At 41.3% G+C, this 17,312-nt stretch overlaps 1 protein-coding gene across 2 annotated transcripts in view; it reads left to right on the forward strand.

Moving 5' to 3' along the window:
• Positions 1-17,312, forward strand: part of MICALL2 (MICAL like 2) — a 167,911-nt gene that overhangs the window by 105,230 nt on the left and 45,369 nt on the right. For both annotated transcript variants that reach the window (XM_085629259.1, XM_085629260.1), the window contains exons 9-10: positions 224-411; positions 14,159-14,311. In XM_085629259.1, coding sequence (XP_085485385.1) covers positions 224-411; positions 14,159-14,311 — 341 coding nt within the window. The remainder of the gene's footprint in view (positions 1-223; positions 412-14,158; positions 14,312-17,312) is intronic.

The following is a 17,312-nucleotide window of genomic DNA, read 5'->3' on the forward strand; positions in this document are numbered from 1 at the left end:
TGAGTATTACAATAGCAATGTTACTCTTTTGCACAATTTAGAGGATTTTTTAAGTCCATGCTTTGCAGATCTAGCCTGCCAGAGTTTGCTGGAGGAATCTGAAAATGTTGCAGCAGATTTCGGTAAGCCTAGCTGTATTGTACCAGAGAGCTACTGCAGGGCAAGCAGTCACCGGTATTCTGTACAATATCATTATTTTTTTTTGGGTTTATCCACCTTCCAGCAGGGCTGCAGATTCAAGAGACAAGCTGCCTGTGATTGACTCAGTGGGTACTGCTGTTCCGAAGAACCCTACCTCCAGCATGGGGAACCAGAAGGTGACCATCAACATCAGCCCAAGCCCAACTGGGAAGGAGAACAAACCTGAAGAATCCAAGAATGTCCCTCCAGGGCAGGGCACCGCTGTGACAGGTAAACTGTGCTCTGGTTAGAAGAGTTAATTTAAATGGACAAAGGTTTCTTTCTCTTTATGTACCATGCCTGAAACTGAAAACAGTTTTCAACCTGAAAACTTAAAGTACCTTGATTTGTTTGGATATATGAATTGTTCAAACACAAGTAGTTTTTCTTTCATTGGGTTATAGTTATAATCATTACACAGTCGAAGGTCCTGAATTCCCATGGTTCTATATATCTGTGCATAAGTCATAAGCTATTTGAAAACTATCTGGCAGATCAGGTGTACAGTTACAAAGCACATATAATCCTGATCAGCACATAGCAGGGTATTTGTGCAGATTTTCCAGTTCTTTCCCCAATCAGCCTAGTGTGGTATGGAGAACTTTAAAGTTGATTCTTGTATGCACAGTCAACAGGGGTATTGTAAGGATCGATAGGCCAAACTTTCCTGCCCATTTCCTTGCCAACCTTCGGCACAAAATGTAGTTTTATGGCTTACCTACAACAAACTGCTGTACGTTTATAATTCATAATATTATTGCGTACTTGCCCCAAAGAATGTGTTGTACAAAACTTTCCACATTGCTCTTCTAGGGGAATTACAGCTATGATCTGTTGTGTTAGTTGAAAGGCCGATTTATAAAACAGTTGTTGGGACAGGAATGTCCACTCTGATGTACAGTTGTGTACCCTGCCCTCAGTGTCCAACTGTGAGTATCTGGACTCCTGGTTTTTGCATTTTTAGCCCCAGCCTCAAACTGATCTAGTGTGTGCATGAAGGCCTACGCATATCCTTTAAAAAGAGTGAGATTCTGGACCTGTCTTAGACCCCGAGGGGTGCACCAAGTTCATTCTTCTTTGGGACAGCAGGCTACCTTCCACATCAGAAGTTAGCATGTAGGGTGGTGGCAGTAGCGTACCTTGTTTTAGTGACTCAGTAGTTGCAACCAGACCTTATTTTCTGTCACACGAGTGGGAGCCTACTAGCTTACTCCTTTATAGTTATGCTGCTATAAGCTATCCTGGATCCTAGCATCAACATCCAGTGCACTTATGCTTGTGTGTTTGGCTTGTGCACTACATACTAGGGAGGTCTGTGTGAACCAGAATAAAGGAGGCCTGTGGGTTCTATATGCTTAAAAAAAAAAGGATGAGGTTCCTTTTCCAGACAACGGGAGTTGTATTGCTGACATTATGAAGACTGGAAGGAGGGGACCTTGACACTGAAATGGCAGAAAAGAAGACAGAGCTTCCTTGGAGATTTAATTAAGTCCTTTTTGCCACAAAGGGCTGGTGATTTATTTTCCTGAGCCCTGCCATTCGGTAGATAATGGGGGTGGTGGTTGGACAGCAGCCCTTGTTGTCCAGAGAATGAATGGTCCTTTCATTAAGGCCATCTTTTCGTGTTTTGTAACTGCCCTCCAACCTGTAGACAGCCCTGCTGTAAGGAACATCACTCTACACAAAGGCTGAGTCTGAAAGTCAGTCTGAAAAGGACACATGAAAGGAGAACTGACACAAACGGTCAGTGTGGCCTCATGCCAATGACTCGCAGCACCTGCATCTAGTGGTGTGTAGTATTGTGTATTCAAGTACTTTTTTATAATGACAAGCACTGGGTTGGCAATCAGTTATTATGCTGTTGGGTGTTTGTTGAATCCTTAGCTTGTTGCACCCCCATATTAGCCTCTCTGGGAAGACTGTGACTGCTCACCATTGCTACCACTGTGGGTCTGAAAGGGTTGTACTTGGCCCAGTTTGCAGAGCAATAGAAGGGCGAATCCTGCGATACCCGAGGCAACCAACACCAGCCCCCACACTCGGTGGTGGCTTCTCCTTATGGGCTTCCTAGCTTTCTGGCCAGTTTTCATTATAGCAAGAGTGAATAATACTGTTTTAGTCACTCTTGGTAAAAAAAAAAAAAGTCATCCATCAAGAGCCTGAGACTGTTTAGGATATTGTCTGATGGCTGGCACAGGCGCACCAGCCATCAGAGAGAGTAAAACAATCAGCCCTGGCCTCAGGGCCCTGGCACTCCTCAGTGACTCCCCATCTGTGACATCCAAATGCGTCACAGCTAAAGGTAGCCATGGGCGCTGCAGGTTTAAGCCCTGCAGTGCCCATCACTACACCTAGATCAGCCTGTCACCCCACCCTTTCCCAACTTGTCACAGAGTTAGGAAAGGTTGGAGTAAAAGAGCTGAGACCGAAACTTCAAATCTGTGCATACGCAGATTTGAGGTTTCAGTTTCATGCTTCAGTGCAAGAAGGAGAGAGAAGCAGCAGGAATCCAAATGGGACCTCTGCAGGGAGCAAGATAAGTAACAGAAAATTTTACATTATTTGTGTGGTAGGGTGAGAGTGTGTGTCTGTGAGACAACGTGTGCATATGTGAGCATTTCGAAATGTGTGAGTGACAGAGTCAGCGAATCGTGGGCCAGAGTGCATGAGAATGAGTGATTAAAAGAGTGAAAACGAGTGACAGTGAATGAGAGGGAGGGAGGGAGAATGACAGTGAGTGTAACTTAGTATTACTGTGTTGGAGACTGAGTGAGCCCCAGTCTGAGTGAGTCAGAGAAGGAGTGAGACATAGTGAGTCGGAGTGAGAATGAGTGAGACTGGGTGAGTGAGACTGAGTGAAAATTAGTTAGAGTGACTGATAATGAGTGACACTGAGTCAGAATGAGTGACACTGAGTGTGTTGGAGTGAGATTGAGTGAGACTGAGCTTGTATGAGTAAGCTAGAGTGAGACTGAGTGGCACTGAGTGAATCAGTGAGTGTGGGGAGCAGGCTCTTTGTATAGTGGACGAAAAACAGGTACACTGTGTAAAGACTTAAGGCAAACCACAAAGGATTTACAGAGGCACAAATTACATCACAATGCTCTCTTGTGTTGTGTGGGCGAGCAGTTAAGCATATCAGAGGGTAGTTCTAAGCATTTAATGCACACAAAGGCAGTAAGTGAGACCACACTCAATAAAAAAATCCGACACCACTTTATCAAAATAACACATGTTTTTATATGAATTCAGATGCCAAGATCATCGGAATTAGGTAAGTACTTTTTGACTTATGATTTTTTGCAGTTTTTAAAAATGGACACAGTGCAATTTCTGAAGCAATAATGTTATCCTATGGAGGAAAGACATACCCTGCATACAGGTACTTCACAGCAACTTACGGGGCCAATCTCCTGGACTTATGGTAAATATAGGGCAAGGTCCAAGGCAGCATCAACAGGTTACCTCGGGCGGCACTGGGGCGGCTGGGTGCAGAGATGATTTTCAGCGTTGGTGCCCAATGTTATTCAATGATGGAAAAACAGGTACTGCATTCTGGCACTTCACAGCGACTTACAAGACCAGTCTCCTGGACTTAAGGTAAGTATGGGGCAAGGACCAAGGTCACACCAACAGGTTACCTCTGGAGGCTCTGTGGTGTCCGGGTGCAGGGATGTGTTTCAGCGTCGGGTGTCCCATTCACTTCAATGGAGAAGTCAGGTTGCTGAAAAGCTGCAAACTGGGGCTGCATGACCAGTCAGTCTTAACCAATAAGAGCGCTCAGGTCTGACGATGCTCAGGGATGTGGGGATACCTCTGGTCCTCTTCTCCTCTGGCCAGGGCAGCCGGGTGCAGAAGTGTTCTGAGGTTTCGGTTTTCGTCACCCGAGGCACTTGTGGTAGAGGGGGCCTGCAAAAAAAGGCTGCAGGCGGTATCGGTGATTCCACCTTGGACAAGGCCAAGGAGGGCTTCATCTCTGGAGGGCCGAGGGACCACACTGGCTCCGTTGGCCCACTTCAACTCTGGCTAGGGAGCACAGGTGCAGTGGTGCTTTCCTGTGTCAGGTTTGCGGCGGTCCAGAGTCCTCACCGTTCTTTTGGAGTGCCTGCAGGATGCAGGGAAGCAGCTCCGCTACTCCACAGGAGTTCCTAAGTCTTTGTTGAAGGCAGACAATCCTCCCAGGCTTTTGAAGGCACAGCAGCTGCAGGACGAGATGAGTTTTGCATATTCTGGCGGAAAAAGCAGACAGACTGGCAGGGTTGGTGCCAAGTCAGTTGTGTATCCCTGGCTCTTCGGTGTCCTTCCGCTTAGGTCAGCCGGAATCTGATTTTCTGGTGCCAGGGACTCCCCTAAATGCTAGATTTAGGGGCGTTATGGGAGTGTAGGCTGGTAGCCAACAGGCTACTTACCCCTGGGATCACTAGGGGTAAAACGTGGAGCCCATGAGGAAAGAAAATTTCATAAACGTGATATACGAAACGTTTTGAAAACGCTTGTGGTATGGGTTGAGGCTGTTGGAAGGGCTCAGCGATAGTTTTTAACTTTGATTGTCAGAGGTTTGCATCTCAAGAAACTATTATCACTTAAGCTCCTTAGCGGCTTGTTTGTACTTTCATGTTTGATCTTAATAAATTAACTTGTTCCAGAAAATGCTCTAGCATTCGTTCCGCGCCGATCAGAGTCAAAAAACGTGGAAATATGTAAGGGAGGCCTGTGTGACTGCATTATGGTTTTCTCATCACCACTCCAGCAAATCATATTGCCTTTGTGCATTAATTCTGTCTACAGGTGAATTGGACCCTGAATAAGCAGCATTGAAGCTCCTCTCTTTATTGGCTTTATTACAAAATGATTGTAATTTGTTCAAAGTATTGATCAATGGCCAGCACCCCAGGCGAGGGATGAAGTGTCGTCTCAAACAATAATAATATGAGATCTCTCCAAGGAGCCTTGTGTTCTGCCATAATACAGAGGACTCCATAGATCTAGGCTTTTGGATGAAAATGCTTGGAACTGAGGTGGGGTATTCATTGCAGAATGCTGTTGGAACTGATATAGGAAACGCACTTTCATGAGCCGTAATATTTTTGTATTACATAATACAAACTGATTTGGGTTGTGCCACTCAGGGACTTTGTGTGGATCCATACTACGTAAATGGGCACCCTGCTTCTTGTGGAGTAGGGCCTTGTTTTTTATTGTATGTGCACTGGGCAAGTAAACATTTATTTACCATAGTCTTCTGGGGCAATTCATATCTGACAATCTGTTTGAGCCCTCATTTCTCCATCTTGGCTGTACTGCAGATGATGCCAAAATTCATATATACTGGAGTCAAAGCAAAACTATTTAAAAGAAAATATGTCGACAATCCAGAACATGGGTGTGTTTTAGCTTCAAAGTTGTTTTTGTTGCTTTGATGGTATTTCATGATGGTTCCAAGATCCTAAATATTATCATTGTGAATACCTGGACACGATAACGTACAGGTAGTGACATGCATCTGTTCTCATTTGTATGAAGACCTAGGATTGCACGCTAAAGGCTTCCTGGAATAGCGGTCTTTAAATGAGACCTTGAGCAAGGAGCCAAAGACCCAGCTCCTCTGAGTTAAAAGATGCATAGTCAACAGAAATGACACCTCAGCCTAGTGCAAGGGTTTTGAACAAAGCACTGGGTGTAGTTCAAGCTATCGTCTGTGCATTTTTCACTGGACTCAAGGTTGTTCATCTTCTAACATTGTGAAAAACTGGATCCGCATAAGTAGGTATAAACAAAAAATGTATTGTGAGGCTAAAAATTGAAATTCGTCCACAAGTCTTTGGTAACAACAAAGCTCAGTTCAGCATGGTTAATGTTTAACAACCATGAATAGTAATAAAGTTCACGAACTTAAAAAAAAAAAAAAGAATCTGAGCCATTAAGTCGATGATAACTTAGTTAAATCAAAGGTAGCGCATAATGCTTTTAGTGCATCATTTGTGAAGTGGATTTTAAGGCTACAGTATGATCCTGTGTGTAAAAGAAAACAAATATTTTCAGTATCTGCTGACCATTACTATGTAACTCTAGTGCAAGACATACAAAGGGTACTAATAATAGTACTATTAGTAGTATACAAAGGAATCTCCATATAAGATCTGAGAAGAGAACTAATATGCATAATAATTGTAATACCAGGAAGTAAGATAATGATATTCTAAGTCGTAATACACAATTGTGAGATTCTTGCAAACAGATCCCCTCGTGCTGGAAGCGGCCCGACACCAGGATCAAGCATGGCACTTGCTTAGCTGATAACGCAAAACAATTTACCTTTTTGCAAAGCCAGTAATGGAATCCATATTTCTCCGATACCCATGAAAGATTATTCATATTTCATAGGGCTCCTTGTTATATTTTCCATACTACGCAGTATGGTGCTTTATTTTGTCCAAAAGCGAATATACTAAATAGCTTTATGAATATATACATTTTTATGGAATTTAGTATAGTATACTTACATCACTGCCTGCATATGAGTGACATTTTCCTTTTATATTTAATATCTTTCGTGTTCCCAAAGTTTGCAAGCACATAGACCTAATCCTTGAGTGCTTATTCCATGTTAATTCTCCTGGGGACATTTCTGCTGCAGCTATACAGTTGGTTCAAATGATTGGGACATGGATCCGCACATGGATGCAGCCTTTGCATCTGTAGACACTTGCACACAGCCATGCACAGCTAGGTTGGGTGGAACTGTGGTTGATGCTAGCTCTGCACTCAGGGTGCAGCTTTGGCGAGAGATCGATAATGTCACTGATGATTTAATTTGAGATGCCATTGATGATGTATTTTCTGAGTCATGAGCTGTGTATGGAGAGTGCCAGAGTTGTAGTTTATGCAGTTATCTATAACTGAATTTCAGGGATTTTTAGGTTGTGTACTTATACATTTTCTTATTCGCTTTTCTGGGAGTTTTATATTGCAACCTTAATTTAATATAAGAGAAGGTAGCTGTAATGTGTGTGTATATATGTGTGTATGTATATGTGTATATATATATATATATACACACACACACACACACACACACACACACGTGTGTGTGTGTATATGTATAGGTAATTATAGTTAGAATTGCTTTTCCATAGGAAAAGCGCTTTTGTGTTGATAATAACTTTAGCCCCGCTTAACAAATCTTCACAAAACTCTCCAAAAAGGTGCTACTTATTTACTAGTGTGTGCAGGCAAAGTTTCAAGGTGATCCGCCCAGCGCCGCCCAAGAAAATCCCTGTGCATTTTCCATAGAATTTTTTAAGACGGGCTACAGCGAAACCGACGAACGGAATTACTCTACATTGGGCAGAAATCTAGATGTTGGTCTGCAGACTGCACTTTTTGTGATTTGTTGTAAACCAATTCAGTAGTTTTTGAGAAATTAAGGGTCAGAAATAAGTGTTTATTTTGGCAGTTCTGCTCGCATGAGTCTCGCTGGTGTTCCGTGAGAGCACAAAATAAAAAATGGAGCCCTGTCATTGGTCGAGAGGCCCTTTTTCCCCGTGAGCCTTCACGCTCTTGGGAGCAAGTGGCTCCCAGGACTCCTACAAGTTCTCCGATTGGAATATTTTTGGGAAATGAAATGGACACCATTACTATTTACTGCACAAAAGAAAATTGAAGGTGTTGTGGAAATGACATTAAAAAGCTATATAAGGGGGCAGCAGAAAGGCATGTTGTCCTAGATTTATGTCATAAATTATGTCATAGAACACGTCATCAATGATGTCATCAATGATGTCATATGTGAGGTCATAAGCAGTGCATTGTGGCAGCGCAAGGTATAGTTAGTGCTGCTAACTATAACTGCTGAATTTCTTTCTTTTTTTTACTTCCAAACGTTAATGTTGTCACTGAGAAATTCACCTAAATATAACGTTACTTTTAGCAGAGATCATTTTTCCACCAATAACTTTGCGCCCATTTGATGAATCTGTACAAAACTTTGCAGACCTATTCTACCTTCTACGTTGGCGGATGATGCAAAGTTTCACGGCGATTGGTCAAGGTAATGGAAAGATAAAAGCAGGGGCCCAAACGGCGTTTGTCCACCAGTACATTTTCCATAGACTTTTGTAATGGATGTAGTGCAAAAACGGCTGAACGGATTTACATGGAATTTGGCAGGATTAGATATTATTGTGCGCATATGATCCTTTTGGGTACTACAGATAAGTAGGGTAAGTATGTTTTAAGTTATAAGGCATTTTAATGTAGCGATATCTGTTGTCATTGTATTTTCACGAAATTTCGTGGTATTTCGTGGAAGTACTTCGGTACATAGCGATGACAAGTCATTATGTCATTGGCTAATGACTGCCTTTGGAAAAGTTAAAGGCAGCCATGCGGTTTTTAGGTACACTGTGCCTGTGTTCTGCGTTTCGCCGCTAGATGTAGGTAAATATTAGATTTGATATTTGCCTCCTATCTATATCCACTCTATTCCCTAAAGTTTGGTAAAGTGGTAATAGGTGGGGAAAACTATTTAGAAGTTTCAGTTTCTTTTAAAATAATGTACGGAGTACTGTGGTACTGCTTCGGGAGTACCTCGGTTCCAAAACGAAATATAAAAACTATGCAAAAAAAAATTAAATACACTGTAGTACACTATATTTTGCAAACATAGTGTACTGCAGTGTATGTCTTATTTTTAACATATTTGAAATCTTCACTAAAAGGTCTACGGTGTATCGCTGTAATACCTACCAATTACTGCGCTACTTAATAATTTTTATCTAAATATGCAGTTCGCCCAAAATAGTTGTAAAAATATATAGAAATTTAATGCATTTCTATATGTATTAACACTTTAATACAGTTGTAATAAGTAGAGAGCAACATTAAAACCTACTACTTGCTTAGATCTAAGACACTCTCTGCCACTCCACTCTCTGCCACTCCACTCTAAGCCACTCCACATCACTCTACTATGCATCACTCTACTATACGTCACACCAATACACGCCTCTCCACTCTACACCACTACACTGTACAGTATTACACTCTGCCCCACTCCATTTTATTACAGTCCTTCCACTGTACGCTTCTCCACTGACCGCTGTTCCACTGTATGGAACTCCACTCTACGAAACTACACTTTATGCTATTCCACTCTATGCCACTCCACTGTACGCCACTTAAGTGTATACCACTGCACTGTATGCTATTCCTCTGTACGGCACTGCACTATATGCCACCCCACAAAACACCACTCCACTGTACGAGTATCCACTGTACGCTATTACACTGTATATCACTCCATTCTATGGCATTACCCTCTACGCCAATCCATTCTACCTTACCACACTATTCCACTCTACGCTATTGCACTATATGCCACTGCACTCTACGTCACTACACTGTACGCCAATAACACTGAAGGTTCTTCCACTCTACAGCACTTCACTGTATTTCATTTCATCCTGTGCCTCTCCACTCTATGCCACTCTACTGTACGCTGTTCTACTCTGCCATTTCCCTCTACGCTGCTCCACTCCACTCCAATGTACACTTTTTCACCGTATGCCACTCCAGTATACGTGACTCCACTCAACAGCATTCCACTGTACGTCACTACACTGTACCTCACTCCACTCTATGCCAGTCCGCTCTAGAAGACTCCACTGTTGCCACTCTACTCTATGCCTCTCCACTGTACACCAATTTACTCTATGGTATTCCAAACTAAGCCACTCCACACTGCTCTAATATACAGTATTTCACTGTACGTCACTCCACTGTTTGCCACTGCACTCTATGTCACACTAACCTACCCCATTCCACTCTACGCCACTCCACTGCACCACTCCACTCCAAGCCACTCCAGTCTGTGGCACTGCACTCTATGCAAGTCCACTCTACTCTGCTCCACTGTGCGCTATTCCACTATACGCAACTCCGCTCTCGCCACTATACTCCACGCTATTCCACTAGACGCCACTATACTCTTCACCACTCCACTATATGCTATTCGACTCTGACACTCCACACTGTTGTACTGTATGCCACTACACTGAACTTCACTCCACTGTACACTTCACTCTAAAGCACAACTCTCTACGCTACTCTACTGTATGCGATTTCACTCTACCACACTCAAATCTATGCTATGCCACTGTTCGCCACTCCACTGTACGCCACTCCACTGTATAGCACTCCGCTGTACAACACTCCACTCTACATCACTCCACACTACATCACTCCACACCACTCCATTGTATTCTATTCAACTCTATGCCACTCCACTGTACTACATTGCACTCTACTCCACTCTACCCCCCACAACACTATACTCTAGGACAGTACACTTTACCATACTCCCTTCCACTGTAACGTACCACACTCCACTTAATGACAGTTCACTCGACGACAGTAAACTCTACGATTTCAAAATGTTGTTTTCTTCAAAATAAAACAAACATTGAAATGTAATGAAAAAACAAAGGTTAAGCCTATGATATAGTGAGGGAAACTTTTATTATTCTTTTTATTTAAACCAAACTTAAAATACACAAACATTAGAAATTCTTAAGTTATGCCTTAAATTTACGCACCACCTTTAAATAAAAAAACTACATTTATTCTTTAGCTTAAAACTAAAGTTAAAAGTACAGAAAAATAAAAATGTCTAAACTTATACTTTTAATTTATCATTTACGTAACGCATTTAAATTATTATAACTCGCGTACCTCCATACACAGTGTATTCAACTCGATAGCCACACTACATTAACTATAACTCACGCCTTTTTCCGTGCACTGCTTATTTTGTTTTATATTATCTCACTTCTGCCATGTAAAGTTATAGTATTTCCAAGAACTTTTAAAATATCGCAAATCAAATCTTTTGTGTGAACACAGTGCATGGTTGAGTGGTGAGTTATAGTTATTTTGTAAATGTATGCATTAATGTATAATTTCAAGGTTTAACTATAACCTAAGAATTTCTCGACTGTATAGTTAACGTTAGAAATGGTTTTACATAGCAAATTGATGTTTTTAGTTTGGTAATAACTTTAGAGCCTTTCGTCAAATCTTCATGAAACTTTCTTAAAGGTTTATTCATCTCAGCAACTTCCTGGAAAGTTTTGGGGTGATCTGTCAACCTGGGCCTTAAAAAAGGATGGGTTTCAAAATGTATGTTCCCGTTGCAATTTTCCATAGAAAAATTGAACAGCGATACAGCAAGAACTGCTGGACGGAATTACACCAAATTTGGCAGTAACTACGTGATACGTGATTTTTGTGATGTGGTGTAAATTGCCTCAATAGTTTTTGAGAAATTAGGGTTCAACTTGTGTGTGTGTGTGTGTGTGTGTGTGTGTGTGTGTGTGTGTGTACACACACACACCTAGAGAGAGAGAGAGAGAGAGAGCGCGAGACGGAGTCACGCACTGTAGTGCTGCGGCAGATCAAAAGATACGATCTGATTGGCTGACTCGTATAAAAAAATTAAAAAAAAGATTTGGCAGCCTCATTCCCCATTTCCTTTAAAAAACATAGAGTGGGGCCAAAAGTGGATTTTTTTTAGCCGTACTGTGGTAGTGCTGCAGAACTGAGGTACCATTTATTGAAAAAGTAAAAATAAAAAAGGGCAGGCTTTTGCCCTTTTGAATTTAAAGCCCTTGGAGTGGGCCAGGGCCCGGGTGATTGGCACTTCTGTTTTTTAAAGATGAATATTGGTATGGGGCACCTGCTTGGTGCCCCTCCCCGTGCCAGCATGGACATAGGGGACCCTATCCCTGGGGCCGAAATCGTATTTATTGGGGAGTGTTGTGGGGGCTGCAGGAAGCACAGCAGTCCCTCATGAATTTTTGAAAAAAAAAAACGTTAAGTCTCCCGGCCCATTAAATGCATGATCGCAGGAGAGCTTATCATAATTTTTAAAGAACTCCAAGCTGGAACTGCATCTGGAGTGTAGGACCACTTATGGTTGGTCCTGTGGCTGCATTTTGTGGCCTGTAGAGTGTTAAAGAAAGACTTTTACACATATTAAAAGTTGTTTGAAACAAAAATGCTTTATTTTAAATATTTTTAAGAAACTAACTATTATGCATTGTTAGGTGTGTATTAATAAGGTTTACTTTGGCATATGGCTATTGATAAATTATTGTGGAGACTTTTTGACAATGTCAGTAGGTCTCCCTCATATAGGTTCATTTACTAACTCCTTGCTAAAGCCAGCAAGCCAGATTGTTATATTTTGGTGTTATGACTCTTTGTCAAAGCCAGTAGGTCTGCCTTACTTGAACTGACATCTCTTTATATTCTTACTTTATGTTAATAAAAAACTCTGAAATTCACTGAAAAAAGCAAAGATTAAAATGATGTTATAATTAGATCTGGAGATAATATCTTACTTTAAAAAAAAAAAAACTCCGAAATTCACTGAAAAAAAAACACCAAAGGTTAAAGTGGCGTTATAGTTGGGTGAAAATGGCAGTTTAAAAACAACATAAATTCAAACAAAATTGAAATTCAGCAGTTTCAGGTAGCTGAAATAACTATAACTCACGCTCTTGTCATGCACTGCTTATGACCTCACATATTACAACACTCATTACATGTTCTATGACATCATTGATAACATTACTTTTCACAACTGAAATTACATCATCGATCACAACATTTTGCAAAGCGAGAATCCTTTGGGACTCCGTGGGGTCACAATGACCCCCCCCCCACATTTTTTTTAAAAATTTGAACCCTGAGGGGGATCCTTCTTGGACCACCACCACATGGTTGAGGGGGTCAAAGAATCACTACCTTGCTCCGTATGGCCCCCTATTCACAGAGAACCTCTGCACTCAGGCAGTGGCTCCTGAGTCACAGCAGAATCTCTGCACTTGTGGCAGGATCTCTGCAATGGGAAACTGCAGTGCGGAGATCCCACGGCGAATGAGAAGCCTCCGCAACGAGTGCGGAGGCTCTTTGTGAATCGGGGACTGAATTTTTCTTTCAGTTCTCAAGACCCATTCTCAAGACCCAGAATGGCCACATTTTCTTTCATGTTTCGGCCAGTCAATCCGATTACTTCCTCCAGTGGGACCGTGAGACTGCCAACAGGAAGAAAAGCACTTTCAACCAATCAGATCACTCCAGTTTTTCAACTTGCGGTCCTGCAGGTCTCCCATGGGAATGTCGCAGGTTCAAATATCAATATATTTATACATTTTTAACCTTAATTTTGCAATAAAATACTAAACAGATTTACACCATTTCACAAAAAGCATGTATTCTGGATAAAGATCTATTTTTCTGCCAAATTTGGTGTAATTCTGTTCAGCCCTTTTTCCTCAGTATTGCCTAATTTCTTCTATGGATAATTCAGGGGGAAAAAGGTAAAAAATATTTTGGGATACCCCATTTTTCTTGGTCCCCGCTTTACAAGTCGGTGTGAAACTTTTCGAAAAAAGAACTAAAGTGAATGAACAAAGTTACCCATGCCTTTCTCAAAAAGTCTAGGCTTTGAGTTGGATTAATATAAAAATCATTTTTGCAAATTTTCTTCTTACTTTTTTTTCCAAACAAAAAAGATCAATCAAAGGTGAAAAGTAATGTAAAAGGAACATTTTCAATCAGGAAGTTTAAATTAGAAAATATCGATCTACTATCTCCTCGCACTCACATCACTTGCATTCATGCACATACCTGGGTCTCTAGGAACATCCCCCTTTTAAGTATATTGGTTGGCATTCATGTAATTTCTCTGTGCCCTAAATGTATTCTGTCAAAGTTGTGATGTTTGACTGTGCTGAAGGGTGTTTTCAGATGACCTTGCCAAACATCAGGTACAGACCTGAGAAAAGCATCATTTTTGAAGTGGAATTAATATAAGATCAGGGATTTGACTCAAATAGGCATGCTATATAGTTAATGTAATGGTTTTTAGAGTATTTTAACAGCTAACCGTTCTGTGGGTTTGATTTGTTTGCAGTTCCTTCTGTTTCTCCAAGTCAAACGAAGAAGCGCTTGGTCCCTCCAGGGGACTTATTAAAAGACTGGCACCATACCGAACAGAAATGGGACATTCCTACTATCCCTTCTGAGAAGGGCAACTCCAACCAGAACAAGCAGGCTTCCAGTCAAGGTGGGTTTACCTCTTTAATTTGAGCTTCCAATGTAGGGTGTGAATATTTGCTGGTACAAAGACGGATTCAGAAGTTGCCTCTATATAGTGAAAAACACCTTTGTTCTTAGCCCATGCATATATCTTTTATCTCTGTGAATTTTTAGTAAACTTATTTTTAGAATAGCGAGCTACAATGGGAACTCTTCATTTCACAGTGACAAAAGTAGTATAGGCTGAACATGTGAAAAACAAATATGCAGCAATTTTTAAGAACCATAAATTACAATTTTCATGAAGAAACATTCTGAAGAAAGGTCAGCTAGTGGAAAACTTGTTTACTCGCCTCATTCAGTGTTGTGACCACTCCATTAACCGTACACTTGATCTCTATAAAATAAGTTCTGGATTTAAAGCAAGGTGGCCCTGTGGCGTGACATGATCTGCATGGTTAGCACCCTGGGTACTTGCAGGGCTATCGCTTCTGAAGTCAGCGGGGTTGTAAACTCAACCTGTCTAGTGCTCAGTGATGGCTCGGCTGTATGGTGCATAGGAAAATCAGTGCAGGATTGTGGTCAGTTGGCTGCTGTCAATGCTGGGTGGGATGAGAGATCCTTAGTTCGCCCGCCCTAAACATAGCTGGTACGGAGCAGAGAAACTTTTTCATGCAGGTGTCTATATGATTTACTTCAGTGGAAAAATTCCGATCCCAGGTACTGTTCTAGGCTCTAAAATGTTAAAATATTTCATGAGTTTACTTCAGAATTGTCTCTAAAATCTATAGATTTAACCAGTGTATTTGAAACATGCTTTTAAGACAATTATGTGGGCCCATTAAAAAACAAAATAAGCCCTTGGAGTGGTGGAGAACCTGGACTGCCTCAAACCAACCATGGATAAGTTGGACATGCAGCCTAAGCTAGCCGGCTGCAAAATGCCACAGGTTTTCACACATTTGCTGATGTATTTTTAGCTTCTAGTCTGTATGTCTCAGTTTGGCATATATGCCTTCACAAGTGAGTGAGCACGTACTGTAAGGTGAAGTGTCTCATGTTTGGGTGAATTTAGTGTTCGATTTTAGTCCTCCTGAAAGACTTCCGATGGAGAGCATTTGAGCTTCAAGTCCTGCAACCTACCGCAAGCGTCTTCGATTACCACTTTTTTTTTTTAAACAACATTTTTATTAACATTTTCAATTTTCAACCTTATCTGCAATAGCAAGTATTTCATACATTACATACATTCCGTCTTCCAACATGTCACCAATTGTTTGTACAGCAAGGACTTTTGTATATTCAGTCTTAAGTTTTTAAAACCCACTCTTTGCCCACATCCACATATATCGCCTTACTTTCAGCTAATTACACCTTTTCTAGTTGGAATTGTTCGATATAGTTCCTTCCTCTGGGGCGATTACCACTTTTTGTTTTAGTTTTTTGGCTTCCAATTCTAGGATCTAGCGGAGTCTCAGGAATAATCTAGTCATTGGCCTTGCTCTAGAGAGTGATGTCAGAAGTGCCCATTTTCTGTCAGCTGAAATAAAGAGGAGCGGAGGGCTTAAGTAACACTTGAAGTACAGAGAATGTAGCATGCACAGTTGAGGATGGATGGGAGTTGATGCTAGGGAGAGACCCATCATCACCCTGAAAGAGCATCGGGGGGAACTGTTACCTGGATGTTGTGTAGCTCCTGATATTTGGAACCCCCCAAGTTTTGAATATCCCCTATTCCCAAGCACATTGATGCCCAACAGAGGGAGATTGATTCGTTCCTAGGCAGGCAGACCAGAATTTGCAGAACTCCCACTAGTCTAGCAATTATTGAGTCTAGCATGAGTCATGGTTCCCTAATATCCGCTTTCCAAATGCAGGATTTCTTCATGCAAAGCAATAAAAACTACGGTACCAGAGAGTGGGAGGGGCTATAACTCATGCGGGGCAAATCCTTGAGCTGGTCATGATGCCCCTCCCTTCCCTCAACAGTGGCATTAAATAGTATATTACACTCTTCAGCTCTGCATTCATGGTTTATCCCATGGCATTTTGTATCATATGTATTTGTTTTAAGAAAAAGTATTTAACCAAAACAAGGATTTCAATGTGTTCCATAAGTTGAAATCACATTGAGGATGCTTCTGACTAGTAGGAGAGTAGTTTCAATGGATAGTGCCAGTTTCTGAGGAATGTGATAATAAACTGGAATTTGACTTTGCACTGTAGTAATAACTGTGTGCCTATTAGTACAGTTGCTATAAACATATGCTCACTGAACCACATTTATTTAAATATAGGTGTGTATTTAACTATATATATGTGCATATGTGTATATATGTATGTATATATGAGTATGTATAAATGTGTATGTATATATATATACATGTGTGTGCGTGTGTATATATAATTCCACAACCACCACCTCTCTCCAACGGTCCAGCCGCACTTTCCCCACAATTATAGCATGGGATACACCGGTTAGTCCGAATGCTTGATTTTGTTTTAATTTGTATTTTAACATGCCAAAACACACAACACAGGTCGCCTACGCGTTTCAGGTAACACCTTCACCCGGGCAACCCCATTCCCCACAACCATGGTGATATATATATATATGAGCTGCTTTCATGGAGCGTGTCCTCTCATCAGCATGGCATCCCTGGCTGCAGCACAATAAGAGCTTAGTTCAGGAATGTGCCTCAGTTCGGAGAGTGGTAGTTAAGTCAAACTCTTTGTGGTCCTTCCCTGTGGTTTGTGTTGTGAAAACAAAATCTTAAACTATAATTCTCTAGGAAGTGCTGATGTGTCAGACTCCATAACAACCCTTCGTTACCAGACTGTGGCTCTCAGGCATGTTACGGAAAAGGAATCTACAGTGCCCAAGGAACCAGCTTTTTGCATAGCATCTGAGTCTTGTTTAAAGTTGTGCCTTCCAAATTTAAATTCAGCTTTTTCATGCTCTGGTTTGTTTCTTTTGTGTCGTGGCTTTTTAAAGTTTGCCTTGTTGCCTCTTAATGCTGCCAGGGAAG

This window comes from Triturus cristatus, chromosome 10 (genome assembly GCF_964204655.1).
Source record: "Triturus cristatus chromosome 10, aTriCri1.1, whole genome shotgun sequence".
Classification (NCBI taxonomy): domain Eukaryota; kingdom Metazoa; phylum Chordata; class Amphibia; order Caudata; family Salamandridae; genus Triturus; species Triturus cristatus.